General features: G+C 44.1%; 1 protein-coding gene across 1 annotated transcript in view; it reads right to left on the bottom strand.

Annotated features, from left to right (window-relative positions):
- Window positions 1-415: 415 nt before the first annotated feature.
- Window positions 416-19,502, bottom strand: part of LOC139376479 (disintegrin and metalloproteinase domain-containing protein 10-like) — a 38,120-nt gene continuing 19,033 nt past the window's right edge. The window contains exons 5-16 of the mRNA XM_071119115.1: window positions 17,091-17,191; window positions 16,333-16,482; window positions 16,066-16,158; window positions 15,628-15,811; window positions 15,018-15,181; window positions 11,338-11,521; window positions 10,828-10,978; window positions 10,389-10,572; window positions 8,760-8,871; window positions 7,691-7,911; window positions 5,701-5,827; window positions 416-1,130 (exon numbers count right to left, since the gene is read on the bottom strand). Of these exons, the coding sequence (XP_070975216.1) occupies window positions 919-1,130; window positions 5,701-5,827; window positions 7,691-7,911; window positions 8,760-8,871; window positions 10,389-10,572; window positions 10,828-10,978; window positions 11,338-11,521; window positions 15,018-15,181; window positions 15,628-15,811; window positions 16,066-16,158; window positions 16,333-16,482; window positions 17,091-17,191 (1,883 nt within the window). The 3' untranslated portion in view covers window positions 416-918. The remainder of the gene's footprint in view (window positions 1,131-5,700; window positions 5,828-7,690; window positions 7,912-8,759; window positions 8,872-10,388; window positions 10,573-10,827; window positions 10,979-11,337; window positions 11,522-15,017; window positions 15,182-15,627; window positions 15,812-16,065; window positions 16,159-16,332; window positions 16,483-17,090; window positions 17,192-19,502) is intronic.

The raw sequence follows: 19,502 nt of genomic DNA, 5'->3' as shown, positions 1-19,502 counted from the left end.
TTTGAAGAGGTCAGCTGTGCTGCAGCTCCAGTGGTGGTCGTTGGAGGAGGTCTTCATTTGAAGAGGTCAGCCGTGCTGCAGCTCTAGTGGTGGTCGTTGGAGGAGGTCTTCATTTAAAGAGGTCAGCCGTGCTGCAGCTCTAGTGGTGGTCGTTGGAGGAGGTCTTTATTTAAAGAGGTCAGCTGTGCTGCAGCTCCAGTGGTGGTCGTTGGAGGAGGTCTTCATTTAAAGAGGTCAGCCGTGCTGCAGCTCTAGTGGTGGTCGTTGGAGGAGGTCTTTATTTAAAGATGTCAGTGGTGCTGTAGCTCTAGTGGTGGTCGTTGGAGGAGGTCTTTATTTGAAGAGGTCAGCTGTGCTGCAGCTCTAGTGGTGGTCGTTGGAGGAGGTCTTTATTTAAAGAGGTCAGCTGTGCTGCAGCTCTAGTGGTGGTAGTTGGAGGGGGTCTTTGAGCTTTCTCAACTCCTTCCTGATTGTCTGTTTGCAGATGGAGGGTCTGACGTATGGGGATGGTATAAACAACCAGTTTAGGCTGTTCTTTGGGTGGAGCGAAGCACGTGTTTTATCCCACTGTTAGGTGTAAACCGGTGTGATTTGAATCCGGGTCTCCCACGTGGCAACACAGCGCCTTAACCATTAGATAAACAAGTGTGTAAAAACTAAAAGTGTTGTTCCCTTTTCTTTCCCTCAATTCCATCGATCCTAAATCATAAAACATCTAAGAATATCCTCTAGGTTTAAATGGTGAAGAGGTGGGATTTCCACCCTGGAGACATGGGTTCAATCAAATACCAACAAATGGGTTCAAATCTCAATCCCAGCAGTGACATAAATAGGCACAAGGAGGAGCCAAGGCAAGGCAAGGAGCAGGCGATGGAGGGAACAGCGTCCCCCCACCCCGAACCCCAGTGTCTCAGCAGCTCAGCGTCTCATCTGGCCCATCTGGTAGTTTTCTCTAGGCTGACCTTGGCTGCGGTGGTGCCTCTGGGGCTGAGGCTGGCGTGAGGGCTGCTGCCGCTGGCCCCCAGAGACAGGGTGGTGCTGGCCGTGACCGACACCTCCATGGTGCGACTGGGACTGGTGCACCTGGGCCTCCCTGGCCTGCTGCTGGGCTCTCCTCCTCTTCAACGTGCCTGGGGTAAGAGGGAGAGAGAGGTTAGTCTAGCACATTGGTCAACAACAAGTCGATCGCGATTGACTGGTTGATCAACAAACATTTCTGTAAAAACCCAAGGATAAAGCCTCGCATTCAAATGTTTTATACTATTTCCGCACTATTGGCGGTAAGTGCACTTGATTCAACAGCCCTAGCACTAGGAAGGCAAAGTGTTCCCATTTTGAACCAGCTCATGTGTCTGAAGGTAGAACTGTGCCTTCCTGGCAGGCCCAGAGAGCAAATCAAGTACACCTATAGGCCTACCGCTGGCTAATCAGAAATCTCAGATCACCTTGTCTGCACAGTTTCCTGAATCCAGACACTGTAAAAAAAAAAGTACACACAGCAAAAGTTGATACTGTGAGATTAAAACGTTTCAGACCATGAATAAAGCAAAGAGCTGCTGTTGTTATGAGTAAATTCATGTTTAAGTCGCTATTTAGCGCTGTCTGACTGAGTGGATAGTGGTACGTAGCTTACTGAGTGGATAGTGGTACGTAGCTTACTGACTGCCAGAGTGGATAGTGGTACGTAGCTTACTGACTGCCAGAGTGGATAGTGGTACGTAGCTTACTGACTGATTCTGTCAGATGACCAGAAAAGATCATATCACATTCCCATGAATGTAATTCCGATTTACTCTGTATTTCACTGATTTTGAAAAAAATTAATCAGTCAGACGCATAAAGAAAATTATAGAAAGGCAAAGTGTTTTGAACTAGTTCACGTGTCTGAAGGTAGAATTCTGCCTGTCAACATCTTGTTCAACACTTTTATAAGCCATAAAATGCACCTTTTCCCTACTTCCACTCAAGCTACAACTAGCACTGCAGCAGCATGAGTATAGCAACGTGTTTCGATAAGCTTTGTTGTCGATAAGCTTGTGTTGTTGTACTGAACTAAAATATAAACGCAACATGTAAAAAATGTTGGTCCCACGTTTCATGAGCTGAAATAGACGATCCCTGAAATGATCCAAAGCTTATTTCTCTCAAAGTTTGTGCACAAATTTGGTTTACATCCCTGTTAGTGAGCATTTCTCCTTTGCCAAGATAATCCATCCACCTGACAGGTGTGGCATATCAAGAAGCTGATTAAACAGCATGATAATTACACAGGTGCACCTTGTGCTGGGGGAAATAAAATGTCACTCTAAAATGTGCAGTTTTGTCACAACACAATGCCACAGATGTCTCAAAGTTTTGAAATAGTGTGCAATTGGCATGCTGACTGCAGGAATGTCCCCCAGAGCTGTTGCTAAAGAATGTAATGTTCATTTCTCTACCATAAGCCACCTCCAACGTTGTTTTAGAGAATTTGGCAGTACGTCCAACCGATCTCACAACCGCAGACCACGTGTGACCACGCCAGCCCAGGACCTCCACATCCGGCTTCTTCACCTGCGGGATCATCTGAGACCAGTCACCCGGACAGCTGATGAATGTGTGGATTTGCACAACTGAAGAATTTCTGCACAAGCTGTCAGAAACCGTCTCAGGGACGCTAATCTGCATGCTCGTTGTCCTCACCCGGGTCTTGACCCTACGGTAGTTTGGTGTCGTAACCGACTTCAGTGGGCAAATGCTCACATTCGATGGCCACCTGTATGCTGGAGAAGTGTGCCTGGTTTTGACTGGTGTTCTGATCCACACCCCTACCCTTTTTGTAAAGTATCCGTGACCAACAGATGCATATCTGTATTCCCAGTCATGTCAAATCCATAGATTGGGGCCTAATGCATTTATATGTCAATTAACTGATTTCCTTCTATGAACTGTAACTCAGTAAAATCAATTAAATTGTTGCATTTATATTTTATTTATTTATTATTGGCATCTTCCAGCTTGTCTTTTTTAAAACAGAGGATGATTTCACTCTCTCTGGTCATAGGAGTAACAAAATGAATTGCCGCATGCAGGGAGACTTGATTTGCGCCATCAGCTGGAAGACTGTGTACCCTTTTCTCAGAGCGGAGAGGGGCGGGACGGTGAGTCAAGTGAGAAGCAGTCAGGTGCACGGTGTTTCCTCCGACACATTGGTGTGGGTTGGATGTGCGCTGTGTTAAGAAGCAGTGCGGCTTGGTCGGGTTGTGTATCGGAGGACGCATGACTTTCAACCTTCGTCTCTCCCGAGCCCGTATGGGAGTTGTAGAGATGAGACAAGATAGTAACTACTAACAATTGGATACCACGAAATTGGGGAGAAAAAGGGGTAAAATAAAAATAAATAAATTACATTATCACTTAGCTGTGCTTCACAAGTAATATAACAAACGATCTATTACCAGTGTGATCATATACCTTTGCAGGTCTTAGAAGAAAGAAACAACCAACACTGGCAGGGCAATTCAAGCACAGACAATATGCAGTAATAATGTATTGGGCCTATAAGCCTACTGCACAATCCTAATTTCTACAGAACTGTTTTTAAATAGGTCAATGTTGCATAAGGTTTACGTTTTTTTAATTTTTAAAGTCAGGGTGATATGCATGATATATCGGAATGCATGATATATCGGTATCGGACGATATTATTAGCTAAAAATGACAACATCGGTATCGGCCCGATGTCTAGTTTAATGCCTCGATTTGTAAAACCGACATCAAAGCTGACATACCTGTATAACGAAGGTACATGACGTAATGACGCCACGTAAAATGTGGCGCGATAAGAGCAACACATCATTCCTAACCTCGCCCACAATGTCTGCTGTGTGGATCGAGCAGTCAACAAGTCCAGCAGTCACTTGAAAGAGTAAGAACATTTCAGCGAGGCTACTCAAAGGCGAAATCCATTAAAGCCAAGATAATGGAATTCATTGCCCTTTTTACAATCAACCGTTCTCTGTCGTGGGTGATGTTGGCTTTCGCCGACTGGTCGAGCACCGGTACACATTTTTCAGATGTTGCCCTACAGGAGTTACACAGTAATAGCGTCACTGCTATTAGCTTCACGACGTACTACGGAACGCCGTTTGGGTCTTTGCGTGTCAAAAAAAGATACAGTAGCACTGTCAAAGCTGGACAAAGAAAGTCTGCAAACAAGCAAAACACCGGCCACGAACGATGTGTTTACACATTACCACGTTGGTAATAAAGCATCATTTGTTCGACCGCAACTTCTGGGGTAGCTAGCTTTAGCTTGGTATCTAGCTAACACCAATACAACCAACCTGAAAACAATGACCAGTAGAACCTGCAGTCATTTTCATTATTCTTAGCAATGATTATTATTATTATTATGTTATTTTAGATGATGACACCGAGCTATATATAGTTAGCTAGCGAACTACAGCTACTGAAACAGATGTAGTGTTATTTGACGTGTATCTTGTTTGACACGCAAAGACCCAAACGGCGTTTTCCGTAGAAATCCTGGTTGACAATGAAACGACTGAACAATGAAACAGCACAGCAAGTAAGTGAAATAAAAAAGGTTTTGATGATGTTTTACTGGTCATGGGGACATAAATAGATGCCAACAAAATCACTTTTGAGTCAGTGTGGTGTGTGTGTGATGTGTGACCTTTATAAAAACTAGACAAGTCCGTTAAGAACAAATTCTTATTTACGACGCTGGACCAATTGTGCGCCGCACTATGGGACTGCCAATCACGGCCGGATGTGATACAGCCTGGATTCGAACCAGGGACTGTAGTGACGCCTCTTGCACTGAGATGCAGTGCCTTAACACACACACATGGACGCAGTGGTCTCACTATTTGACTGTACTAGAATGCTTAAAAGGCCGCTAAAATTGTAAATACCGGTTATCGGTATCGTTGTTTTTGGGCAAGGAGAATATCAGATATCGGTATCAGCCAAAAATGTCATATCGGTGCATCACTAGTTAAAACTAAATCTGAGCGGGAGATCTGGGCTTTTGACCCGGGAAGTGATCTTGACTCGGAAAAAGGTCGGTGACCACTGGTTTAGCTGAACATTCCCGTCTTTTCACAGGCATTTCTCTTTTAACCTTAATTTCACCAGGTACATCCATAGAGGTTAAAACTCCTCTATTTTAAGGGCGACCTGGTCATTTCTGACAACACTCATACTGTTGTAGTTCTCTGCTCCTGACCTGGTTTGGGGTTGCTAGAGGGGGTGTGGAGACTCACCTGGTAGTGGTTTGGGGTTGCTAGAGGGGGTGTGGAGACTCACCTGGTAGTGGTTTGGGGTTGCTAGAGGGGGTGTGGAGACTCACCTGGTAGTGGTTTGGGGTTGCTAGAGGGGGTGCCGAGACTCACCTGGTAGTGGTTTGGGGTTGCTAGGGGGAGTGCCGAGACTCACCTGGTAGTGGTTTGGGGTTGCTAGAGGGAGTGTGGAGACTCACCTGGTAGTGGTTTGGGGTTGCTAGAGGGGGTGTGGAGACTCACCTGGTAGTGGTTTGGGGTTGCTAGAGGGGGTGTGGAGACTCACCTGGTAGTGGTTTGGGGTTGCTAGAGGGGGTGCCGAGACTCACCTGGTAGTGGTTTGGGGTTGCTAGGGGGAGTGCCGAGACTCACCTGGTAGTGGTTTGGGGTTGCTAGAGGGGGTGCCAAGACTCACCTGGTAGTGGTTTGGGTGGGGGCAGTTTGGGGTTGCTGGAGGGAGTGTGGACACTACAGATCTTAATGAAGCCAGCCATCAGCATGATCAGAGCGATACCCATCAATAGCACTGCCCACCAGTGAGCCTGGAAGCAGAAGAAACACACAAAGAAATGGAGATACATTTTTCATAAACACACAACTTCTAAAAACAATCTGTCCACTAAACACACAACTTTAACAACAATCTGTCCACTAGAGTCCACAACGAAAATACAATTGTTTTGGAGTTATCCTCCATGGTATTCTTTATGCATGCGTCTGACTGGTCGGTTGGACGTACTGTCAAATTCTCTAAAACGACGTTGGAGGCGGCTTATGGTAGAGAAATTAACATTAAATTCTCTGGCAACAGCTCTGGTGGAAATTCCTGCAGTCAACATGCCAATTGCACGCTCCCTCAAAACTTGAGACATATAAGGCATTGTGTTGTGTGACAAAACTGTACATTTTAGAGTGGCCTATAATTTTGTGAACCTGTGTAATGAGCATGCTGTTTAATCAGCTTCTTGATATGCCACACCTGTCAGGTGGATGGATTATCTTGGCAAAGGAGAAATGCTCACTAACAGGGATGTAAACAAATTGGTTCACAAAATTTGAGAGAAATAAGCTTTTTTGTGCATATTGAACATTTCAGGGAACTTCTATTTCTGCTCATGAAACATGGGACCAACACTTTTTACATGTTGAGTTTATATTTTAGTTCAGTACAACAACACAAGCTTCTCGACCACAAAGCTTATAGAAACGTGTTGCTATGCTCATGCTGCTGCAGTGCTAGTTGTAGCTTGAGTGGAAGTAGGGAAAATGTGCTTATGGCTTATAAAAGTGTTGAACAATATGTTGACAGGCAGAATTCTACCTTCAGACACGTGAACTAGTTCAAAACACTTTGCCTTCCTATAATTTTCTTTATGCGTCTGACTGATTAATTTTTTTCAAAATCAGTGAAATACAGAGTAAGTCGGAATTACATTCATGGGAATATGATATGATCTTTTCTGGTCATCTGACAGAATCAGTCAGTAAGCTACGTACCACTATCCACTCAGTCAGTCAGTAAGCTACGTACCACTATCCACTCTGGCAGTCAGTAAGCTACGTACCACTATCCACTCAGTCAGTTAGTAAGCTACGTACCACTATCCACTCAGTCAGTAAGCTACGTACCACTATCCACTCAGTAAGCTACGTACCACTATCCACTCAGTCAGTCAGTAAGCTACGTACCACTATCCACTCAGTCAGTTAGTAAGCTACGTACCACTATCCACTCAGTCAGTAAGCTACCTACCACTATCCACTCAGTCAGTCAGTAAGCTACCTACCACTATCCACTCAGTCAGTCAGTAAGCTACGTACCACTATCCACTCAGTCAGTCAGTAAGCTACATACCACTATCCACTCTGGCAGTCAGTAAGCTACGTATCACTATCCACTCAGTAAGCTACGTACCACTATCCACTCAGTCAGTAAACTACGTACCAGTATCCACTCAGTCAGTCAGTAAGCTACGTACCACTATCCACTCAGTCAGTAAGCTACGTACCACTATCCAGTAAGCTACGTACCACTATCCACTCAGTCAGTAAGCTACGTACCACTATCCACTCAGTCAGTCAGTAAGCTACGTACCACTATCCACTCTGTAAGCTACGTACCACTATCCACTCAGTCAGTCAGTAAGCTACGTACCACTATCCACTCAGTCAGTTAGTAAGCTACGTACCACTATCCAGTAAGCTACGTACCACTATCCACTCAGTTAGTCAGTAAGCTACCTACCACTATCCACTCAGTAAGCTACGTACCACTATCCACTCAGTCACAGTAAGCTACGTACCACTATCCACTCAGTCAGTAAGCTACGTACCACTATCCACTCAGTCAGTCAGTCAGTAAGCTACGTACCACTATCCACTCAGTCAGTCAGTAAGCTACGTACCACTATCCACTCTGCAATATTTTCATAGAGCTCAGGGTTGAAGATGGCCTTCTTCAGTCTGGCCAGAGGGCCATCCGCGTCCACCAGCCGACACTTCATGAACACGTCACAGTAGCCCTTGAAGTCGTTACAGGGAGACCCCGCAGGCAGCGTGGTGATTTTCTTATTGAAGAACCGGGCCAGTTTCTCTGAGCCTGTACTGCTGCAGGTGTTGGGGTTCACTGCAAGACAAGACAATCAACTAATAATAACTTTTATAGCACTAGTCATTTATTTCGCCTTTATTTAACTCGGCAAGTCAGTTAAGAACAAATTCTTAATTACAATGACGGCCTACCGGGGAACAGTGGGTTAAATGCCTTGTTCAGGGGGCAGAACAACAGATTTTTACCTTGTCAGCTCAGGGGATTCGATCCATCAGCCAATGAGTTGCTGATCTGACGCTCTAACTATTCATTACATAAATAATCTCAAAGCCCTTTAAAAACCTTGTCATACAATGTGGTTGTTATACAAGGTGGTAAAAGTAAGGCTGAAAAATTCCAGAAAAGTTGCTTGGTTTTTCAGAAAACCTGGATTGGAGTATTCCCAGAATCACGAGGGAATGCTCCAACTCGGAATGCTGAAAAACACAGCAACTTCGGGAATGTATCTAGAATTTTGCAACCCTGTTGAAAAGGACATAATAATACTGAAATATGCCCCTAAAACATGTTCATGTTAACGTCAGGACATAATAATACTGAAATATGCCCCTAAAACATGTTCATGTTAACGTCAGGACATAATAATACTGAAATAAGCCCCTAAAACATGTTAATGTTAATGTCAGAACATAATACTACTGAAATATGCCCCTCAAACATGTTAATGTTAACGTCAGGACATAATAATACTGAAATAAGCCCCTAAAACATGTTAATGCTAACGTCAGGACATAATAATACTGAAATAAGCCCCTAAAACAGAATGTTAATGTCAGGAATCCGGTTAAGAGAGTAGTGCTCACGCTCTTTGGGGTAGAGTGACCTGAGACGGCAACACACACACACACACAAGCAGGACTCACTCTTCTCGCCACAGCAGACGTGGCACAGCTCGTCAGTCTCGTCCTTGCCCTCCACGCTGGCACAGGTACAGACCTCCAGACCATACTTCTCACAGATGGATCCAGAACACCCCTGGAGAAGGCGGCACATGGTAGGGACGAGGTCAAACTCAAATTACTTTTATATTTAAGGTGTATTTTATTTTGGAATTGTAGACATGTTGTAGCTAAAACTTGAATTTCGAGCAAACACAGGCATTTGTAAGTGAATAAAATAAAAAAAGGTTCCTGGTATTTGAGATGAAGTATAAAATATTACAGTCAAGCAGCATCAAGGAATCAATAATTAAAGCTAGGATCTTTAGTTGCTCCATCCATTTTTTGCTTACAGCTAGTTTCTTAGCTAGCTACTAGATGCTTAGTTGCTCCATCAATTTTTTAATTAAAGCTAGTTTCTTAGCTAGCTACTAGATGCTTAGTTGCTCCATCCATTTTTTAATTAAAGCTAGTTTCTTAGCTAGCTACTAGATGCTTAGTTGCTCCATCCATTTTTTTACTTATGAATTGATGACCCATTGATTGTTGAAGAATAGAACTTGTAAATTCCTCAACTGTCGTACCACATCAGAACCCGACATAGAAGTCGGTTTGACCCCAATGTTTGTAAACAATGCCAACGTAAACAAACACTGTAGAGCCTCATAACACGGTTCAACTACATATAATGGTTGTATCATGTATGGTCAGTCCTTGCATCCATAGCCCTGTCCATGAATTTGAGAGTGGTTACATTTATCCAGTCCGATCCGTCAGCTTTTTACCCAAACAGAGGCGGCCACTTTGTTATTGTTTCAACTACAAGCATTTCGCTACACTCACATTAACATCTGCTTAACCATGTGTATGTGACCAATACAATTTGATTTGAATTAGCACTCAGCCTTTATAATGTTTTCCTGTGAGGGAGGGAACTTCATATGTGGTGACTGATAAATTGGTACAGACAGACAGTAGGGTTGGGGTTCAGGAAGTACACTGAAATTCAGGAAGTACACTGAAATTCAGGAAGTACACTGAAATTCCAATTCTCTTCAATGAGGAACATTTGGAATACTTTCTGAATTGACTGGAATTGAAATGGAATTTGACCACAACCTTGAAGGTGGCCAGGTATTTAACTACACACTACAGGAAGCCAGGTATTGAACTACACACTACAGGAAGCCAGGTATTTAACTACACACTACAGGAAGCCAGGTATTTAACTACACACTACAGGAAGCCAGGTATTGAACTACACACTACAGGAAGCCAGGTATTTAACTACACACTACAGGAAGCCAGGTATTTAACTACACACTACAGGAAGCCAGGTATTTAACTACACACTACAGGAAGCCAGGTATTTAACTACACGCTACAGGAAGCCAGGTATTGAACTACACGCTACAGGAAGCCAGGTATTTAACTACACACACTACAGGAAGCCAGGTATTTAACTACACACTACAGGAAGCCAGGTATTTAACTACACACACTACAGGAAGCCAGGTATTTAACTACACACTACAGGAAGCCAGGTATTTAACTACACACTACAGGAAGCCAGGTATTTAACTACACACTACAGGAAGCCAGGTATCCACTCACCCCGTTGAGGCAGACTTGAGTCTCTCCGTGGCAGGCGGTGAAGTTGGCCTTGGGTTCAGAGGTGGGGCACTGGGCCGTGCCCCCGTTACACATGCCCTGATGGGCACACTCAGACTCTTCACGACACTTCTCATTACGACCCTTATAGAAGCACTCAGGAGTACAGCACAGGCCCTGGCTAGGACTGGGGGAGGGAGAGAGAGAGGGGGGGGGGGGGGGGAAGGTTAAAATAACTAAATGACAGAAATAAGCCTCTGTACACTTTAATCCATGGCAATTTTAGTAATTTAATTCCCATGACATTTGCATGGTAACTAAGTGTGCAGGAGATTCTTTCCCTTAGTGTGTGTCACTTCCTGCACCACAGGTTAGGAAAAAAAAAACTAGAACTGAATTGTACTGTATCGCAGCTTTAAAAAAAAGGGCCACCTTAGCTTACCTGCAGACTTTGTTGGGTTTTAGTTTACACTTCCTGTTGTCAGGCTGCCCGGCGTCATAGCAACACTGGTCTCTGCACTGATCGCTGTATCCACAGTCACACTCCTCCCCTGGCTCCACTAACCCATTACCACAGATGGGCTGGCCTGACTCTGCATGAGGAGGCAGATAGAACACACACGTAATGAAATTACATTTAAAATAACACATTTGATTTGTGACACAGCGTAGATTTCCAAACATTTCATACTTTACCAAAATTCCAAGGCTTTCCAGGAATCCAGGTTGAAGGATTCTGGGAATCCTCCAACAGCGATTTCCTAAAAATCTTGGAAGTTTCCAGAATTCTGCAACCCCTACACAGTACACTTCCAAACTAAGGGCTAATCTCAAACACCATAGACACCAGTTAAAAACATACCGACAAAGCAGTTTTAAACACCATAGACACCAGTTAAAAACATACCGACAAAGCAGTTTTAAACACCATAGACACCAGTTAAAAACATACCGACAAAGCAGCTTCCCCTCTTCTTCTCCAGGACCTGGCTGATGTTCCTGACACTACAGACGGAGAACTTGTTGTTGTTGAGCTTGTCTCCTGATGTGGCCCGGGCGTACATGATGTAGTTCCCCTTCTCCTTCTTATCCTGGGCCTTAGACTCCCCCGGGGTGCACTCCGACCCCGAGTCATGCTGTAAGGAGGATGGAGACAAATTAGATTTTAGAATAGATTTAAACATAGTACTACAAATGGCTACCATGTTTGTTGTAAATTACATTGCAAATGCCTTAGAAGATAGAAAGAATTGTACTCCCATGTGTGTACACAACGTTATTCCTTTGAATAAGCTGTCCCTGGTAGGGTTGGGTACTGATGCTTGCCGATGGTTTCATAATTATCTCAATGACAGAACTCAGGCCATCAAGGTAGATTGGGGTGAAATCTGAGTTCTTTGAGCTACATAAAAAGGGGTTCCCCAAGGTTCAATACTCGGCCCACTAGTGTTTACAATCTATATAAATAACATTGGTAATGCTGTAAATACAATGATGCTACATAAAAGGGGTTCCCCAAGGTTCAATACTCGGCCCACTAGTGTTTACAATCTATATAAATAACATTGGTAATGCTGTAAATACAATGATGCTACATAAAAGGGGTTCCCCAAGGTTCAATACTCGGCCCACTAGTGTTTACAATCTATATAAATAACATTGGTAATGCTGTAAATACAATGATGCTACATAAAAGGGGTTCCCCAAGGTTCAATACTCGGCCCACTAGTGTTTACAATCTATATAAATAACATTGGTAATGCTGTAAATACAATGATGCAGTGCTCCATCGGTTGGCCAATACTTTTCAAATTTTAAATCTGATTTTCAAGGACTGCAAAGGTCACTATTGAGGCTAAAGTTAGTGGTCAATGCAAACAAAATGCATTTAAGTTCCTATAACCCAGATATAAATTAATTTATTTTACCATTATAATTTTTCCCTACAATTGCGATCCAATTACAATCTTGTCTCATCGCTGCAACTCCCCAATGTGCTCGGGAGAGGTCGAAGGTCGAGTCATGCGTCCTCCGAAACATGACCCGCCAAGCCGTGTTTCTTAACCCGGAACCTGGCAATGTGTCGGAGGAAACACAGCTCAACTGATGGCCGAAGTCAGCTTGCAGGCGCCCGGCCCGCGACAAGGAGTCGCTAGAGCGCAATGAGCCAAGCCCCTCCTGGAAAAACCCTCCTCTAACCCGGACGTCGCTGGGCCAATTGTGCGCAGCGCCAATTGTGCGCAGCGCCTTGGAACTCCCATTCACGGTCTGGGATCGAACCCCAGGCTGTAGTGATGCCGCAACACTGCAATGCAGTGCCTTAGACCGCTGCGCCATTTGGGAGGCCTTAAAATAATTTATAATGACTAATGATAAATAAATTATAAATAACTGCAATTAAGCGATTCCTATAGTCATCAATGAGCTTCCTGCACCTCTGTGCTGGCAGTTTGGACCCACTCCTCTTGGTCAAACTGCTCCAGTTGACGGGTGCCTTCTCCCAACTGCTGTTTCCAGATCTCTCCACAAGTTTTCAATGAGATTTAGATCTGGACTCAATGCTGACCACTTCAGAACAGTCCAGTGTTTTGTCTTGAACCATTCCTGGGTGCTTTTTGAAGTGTGTTTGGGGTCAGTGTCCTGCTGGAAGACCCACGACCTTCGAAGGAGAACCAGGTTTTTGAAGTGTGTTTGGGGTCAGTGTCCTGCTGGAAGACCCACGACCTTCGAAGGAGAACCAGGTTTCTGACACCGGGGTCAGACATTGCGCTCCAAAATGCCTTGGTATTCTCCTGATTTCATGATGCCCTGCACATGTCCAAGACACCCAGTGTCGGAGGTAGCAAAGCAACCCCAAAAAGGTCACTGAACCTCCTCCATGTTTGACTGTAGGGAAGGTGTTTTTTTAGTTGAAGGCTTCATTTTGTTTTCTGTAAACATAGAGACGGTGTTACGGCTTTACCAAAAAGCTCTAATTTGGTCTCATCAGGACATTCTCCCAGGAGGATTTTGGCATGTTCAGGTGTGTTTTGGCAAATTGCAGTCGGGCTTTCTTATGTCTCCCTCTCAGCAGTGGGGTCCTACTTGGTCTCATATCCTATAACCACCCCCCCCCCCTTTTTTTTACCTTTATTTAACCAGGCAAGTCAGTTAAGAACAAATTCTTATTTTCAATGATGGCCTAGGAAACAGTGGGTTAACTGCCTGTTCAGGGGGCAGAACGACAGATTTGTACCTTGTCAGCTCTGGGATTTGAACTCATCCAACCTGACAGAGCTTGAGAGGATCTGCAGAGAAGAACGTGGAGAAACTCCCCAAATACAGGTGTAACAAGCTTGTAGCGTCATACCCAAGAAGACTCGAGTCTGTAATCGCTGCCAACGGTGCTTCAACAAAGTACTGAGTAAAGGGTATGAATACTTATGTAAATATGATTTTTTTAAATTTTATTTGAATAAATTAGCAAAAATAAGCTTTTTTGCTTTGTCATTATTAGGGTAGTGTGTGTAGATTGATAAGGGGGAAAAAAATATTAAATACATTTTAGAAGGCTGTAATGTAACTTTATCTATCATCATTAATTCAATTTAGACGTACACATGACCAAACCCGGTCTCAGGCTTGGATAACACTAGAGACCCCTTCGGTCTCCACAGAGTTGGGGAATGCTGATTTTAGTTTTTATCTTGCGCCCTTTATGTAGAACAACTCACAGAGCTCTCTGAAATGAGATGTTCTGGTCCCCAATTACAATCTTGTCTCATCGCTGCAACTCCCCAATGTGCTCGGGAGAGGCGAAGGTCGAGTCATGCGTCCCCCGAAACATGACCCGCCAAACCGTGTTTCTTAACCCGGAAGCAGGCTGGAAGCAGGTCAGTTTAGTAATGATCGGAGACCTCTGATAAATCCATGCTGTATCACAACCGGCCGTGATTGGGAGTCCTATAGCGCGGCTCGCAATTGGCCCCAGCGTTGGCTGGTGTAGGCCGTCATTGTTAATAAGAATTTGTTCTTAACCGACTTGCCTAGTTAAATAAATAAAAATATGTTTTTCTTAATATGTTTTGTAATGTTGCATTGTATGCAGGACTCATCTGTAAAAGAGAGCCTAGTCTCATGTATGACTTCAAAATAAAAGTTTTATAAATTGACCCTCAAGAAAAAAAAAAAGATCCACAGGCTCGTAACAGTTTACACAAAACACCAAAAACTACAACTCCCAGACATTACATTTCCTGTTGCATCTCTACATCGAGTAACGACAGCAGATGAACAGAGACAACACACAGAAAGAAGAGAGCTCTATGGCTGCGTTTACACGGCACGCCAATTCTCATCTTTTATTCTCATATTTTCAAATATTGTCAAAAGACCAATTAGTGAGAAAAAAGAAGAAGATTTGGGCTGCCAAATCTCCCATCATCAGCCTAGGTTATCCCAAGTGGCGCAGCGGTCTAAGGCACTGCATCTCAGCGCTAGAGGCGTCACTACAGACCCTGGTTCGATTCCAAGCTGTATCACAACCGGCCCAGCGTCGTCCGGGTTAGGTGTGGGCCTTGGGGGTCATTGTAAAAATAAGAATTTTGTTCTTAACTGACTTGCCGAGTTAAATAAATAATGAATCTAACTCACAGGCGAGCCAAAGTTGTGTCCTATTTCATGTGCGAAGGTGATGTGTGAGACTTTAGGGGGGACGTGGGAGGCGTAGTTCTGCACTGTGATGATGCCGGTATTCAGGGACTTCTTCTTCCCGTCAGAGTACAGCTTACTCTTCTCACAGATCCCTCCAGAACTCCCTGTGGACACACAGACAGACAGATAGGTATTAGTGAGGGTCAGTCCATACCTCCAGAACTTCCTGTGGACACACAGACAGACAGACAGGTATTAGTGAGGGCCAGTCCATCCCTCCAGAACTTCCTGTGGACACACACAGTCAAGTATTAGTGATGGGGTAGGATGTAATCCTTTAATAACACATAATGATGAACCCAATTCGGAAATACAAAACTGGATAACAAACAAGTTCATCAAATAAAAAAGACTCAGAAAAACAAAAAGGGGGAAAAGTAGGAGAGATGATCAATCATAAAAAAAAGACAGGAAATGGGGCTAATTTCATAAGACAGAAAGACTGACTGCTTCCATGACAACGGAAGCAGTCAGATACTGTCATTCCGGCGTGTAATATCTGCCGTTGATCTAAAAGGGTGTAAATAGTGAAAAGGGAAGTCTTATGGACCTGCAGGAGCTCCGACCCAGGCCAGGCCCAGGACACCATCATCAAAGTCCCTGTCCGTGAAGACGTAGGCCAGACAGTAGTCGTCATGGTTCTGCTCAGAGTTCAGCTCCAGGAACTTCTCCACGCCGATGTTAGCGAAGCGGAACGGGTTGGACCGGTCCCGCTCATCTGTAGTGGTGTTGATCTGGAGCAGGGAGTGGTCAAATGTTGTGTTGAAATGAGGACGTGGAAACAGGAAGTGACGTCATGACAGACAACAGGAAGTGATGGTGATGACTGCTGAACTAACAACGAGTTTAAAGAGAAGAAGAGGCCCGAGGGACAGCGGAGACTTTGAATCGCTAAAACAGCTGTTTTTGTTTTTTTAAAAAAGGGGTTTAGAAATATAATTTAATTTGATTGATGCCAGGTCAAACAACTAGGCAGGGAGGGACTCACCCGTATCCTCTTGACCATAAAGCTGATGTTGCGGATGCCCATGAAGTCTGTTCCCTGGTAGATGGCATCTATAGCCTTGACGTGACTAGAAATCTGAGAGACACACAACATACATCAGTATTCACATCATTATTATGGAATGGAAAAAAAAACTGTCTGAAAGCATTGATGACATGTTTTCCCATAATCCACTTGGTGTTATTGAGGACTAATGTATGTGTGTGTGTGTGTGTGTGTGTGTGTATGTGTGTGTGTCATTCAGCACACCTGTGCGATAACAGCTTCCCTGGTCTTGTAGTACTTGAAGAAGAGGTGGTCTGTCTGGATGAAGAGCTGACAGGTGTTCTTCTCTATCTGAGCCATCCTCCTCTTCCTCAGCAACACCGGGTCACTGGACACCTCCTCAGAATGGAGCCCCTGGGAGGAGGAGGGGGATGATGAAGAGGAGGAGAATGAGGAAGGAGATGTAAGGGATTTAAATATCGTTATTGTAGACTGTATTGTACCAACATTTCTCCATTGGGGATAATAATAAACCCGCTATCTTATATAACGTTATAGTGTTATAAACCCCTTACGGCTGAATCTCAGGTGAGATGTTGAGGCAAGAAGTTGATGCAATATGCAGTATGTTAGTATCCAGTCCTATTAAAAAATACTTACATGGAGTATCATCACATCGCTCAATAGAGGAAACAAAGCTATGAGTTAATTAGATAAATACTGTGTTTGTTTCCCTTCCAGTCCCACGCTTACGGCTCCTTACTTTGAGAACCACTATCGTATAAATGTGTAGGGCTAAACAATTCCAGTAACTTTTCCAAAACTAACCAGCTTTTCCAGAAAATCCTGGTTTGAACGATACCAAATGTCCTTGCATATTCCCCTTCCGATTCAAGGGAATTTTCCAACTGGGAATTCTGGGAAAACCTAGGGATTTTTTTGAGGAAAGTTACCAAAAAAATTGTTCAACCCTAACAAAAAAAAACGTTAAAAAAATAATTTAAAAAAGTGTGTTAAATCACCTTGTCTGGCTTCTCTATGGCAGTGGCTTGGTACCTTTTCATCCTCTCAAACACTGAGTGGTCGGCACAGCCCCCCTCCGGACCATACTTATGGGGATAGTCTAGGTGAGAGAGAGAGAGATGGACATGAATTGTTTAGATAACATTTTCCACTAAAACTCTCATATACAATCTTACTCACTCTACACCTTGTTGTGTCGTGACAAAGTAGGGGTGAGTATACAGAAGATGGCCCTATTTGGTAAAAGACCAAGTCCATATTATGTCAAGAACAGCTCAAATAAGCAAAGAGAAACGACACTCCATCATTACTTTAAAAGACATGAAGGTCAGTCAATCTGGAAAATTTAAAGTTTCTTTAGTTGCAGTCGCAAAAAACCATCAAGCGCTCTGATGAAACTGGCTCTCATGAGGACCGCCATAGGAAAGGAAGACCCAGAGTTACCTCTGCTGCAGAGGATAAGTTCATTGAAGTTACCAGCCTCAGTAATTGCAGTCCAAATAAATTATTCACAGAGTTCAAGTAACAGACACATCTCAACATCAACTGTTCAGAGGAGACTGCGTGAATCAGGCCTGCATGGTGGAATTACTGCAAAGAAACCACTACTAAAGGACACCAATAATAAGAAGAGACTTGCTTGAGCCAAGAAACACGAGCAATGGACATTAGACTGGTGGAAATCTGTCCTTTAGGTCTGATGAGTCCAAATTTGAGATTTTTGGTTCCAACCGTTGTGTCTTTGTGAGACGCAGAGTAGTTGAACAGATGATCTCTGCATGTGTGGTTCCCACTGTGAAGCATGGAAGAGGAGGTGTGATGGTGCTTTGCTGGTGACACTGTCAGTGATTTATTTAGAATTCAAGGCACACTTAACCAGCATTGCAAACACAACATTCTGCAGCGATATGCCATCCCATCTGGTTTGCGCTTAGTGGGACTATCATTTGTTTTTCAACAGAACAATGACCCAACACACCTCCAGGCTGTGGAAGGGCAGATAACCTGGCCTCCACAACCCAAATGAGATGGTTTGGGATGAGTTGGACTGCAGAGTGAAGGAAAAGCAGCCAACAATTGCTCAGCATATGTCAAATCAAATCAAATTTGATTGGTCACATACACATATTTAGCAGATGGTGTAGAGAAATGTTTGTGTTCCTAGCTCCAACAGTGCAGTAGTATCTAACAATTCACACAAATCTAAAATTAAAAGAATGTAATTAAGAAATATATAAATATTAGATTGAGCAATGTCAGAGAGGCGTTGACTAAAATACAGTAGAATAGAAAACAGTAGTATTGAAAACAGTATATACATATGAGATGAGTAAAGCAGTATGGAAACATTAAAGTGACCAGTGTTCCATTATTAAAGTGACCAGTGTTCCATTATTAAAGTGACCAGTGTTCCATTATTAAAGTGGCCAAGCTTATGTATATAGGGCAGCAGCCTCTAAGGTGCAGGGTTGCATAACAGAGTGGAACCTGGGCAGTGATGGCTATTTAACAGTCTGATGGTCTTGAGATGGCCAGAGAGACCACTTCGGACCTCATCTTCTGGATGATAGCGGGGTGAACAGAACGTGGCTCGGGTGGTTGATGTCCTTGATGATCTTTTTTGCCTTTCTGTGACATCCGGTGCTGTAGGTGCCATGGAGGGCAGGTAGGTTGCCCCTGGTGATGCGTTGGGCAAACCGCACCACCCTCTGGAGAGCCTTGCGGTTGAGGACGGTGCAGTTGCCGTACCAGGCGGTGATACGGCCCGACAGGATGGTCTCGATTGTGCATCTGTAAAACCAAATTTCTTCAGCCTCCTGAGGTTGAAGAGGCGCTGTTGCGCCTTCTTCACCACACTATGTGTGGGTGGACCATTTCAGATCGTCAGTGATGAACGCCGAGGAACCCCTGCTGTTTTGATCAGCTCCTTTGTTTTGTTGACGTTGAGTGAGAGGTTATTTTTCTGTCAAGACTCTCCCAGGGCCCTCACCCCGTAGGCTGTCTCCTCATTGTTGGTAAATCAGGCCTACTACTGTTGTGTTGTCTGAAATATTGATGATTGTGTTGGAGGTGTGCATGGCCTCGCAGTCATGGGTGAACAGGAGGGGGCTGAGAACGCACCCTTGTGGGTCCCCAGTGTTGAGGATCAGCGAAGTGGAGGTGTTGTTTCCTACCTTCACCACCTGTGGGCGGCCCGTCAGGAAGTCCAGGACCCAGTTGAACAGGGCGGGTTTCAGACCCAGGGCCTGTTGTGTTGAATGCTGAGCTATAGTCAATGAACAGCATTCTTACATAGGTATTCCTCTTGTCCAGATGGGATAGGGCAGAGTGCAGTGCCATGGGTATCAGGTAAGGTAGAGGTGATATGATCTTTAACTAGCCTCTTGAAACACTTCATGATGACAGAAGTG

This window comes from Oncorhynchus clarkii, chromosome 2, assembly GCF_045791955.1.
Source record: "Oncorhynchus clarkii lewisi isolate Uvic-CL-2024 chromosome 2, UVic_Ocla_1.0, whole genome shotgun sequence".
NCBI classification, from domain to species: domain Eukaryota; kingdom Metazoa; phylum Chordata; class Actinopteri; order Salmoniformes; family Salmonidae; genus Oncorhynchus; species Oncorhynchus clarkii.
This window is presented reverse-complemented; position numbering and strand designations above follow the sequence as displayed.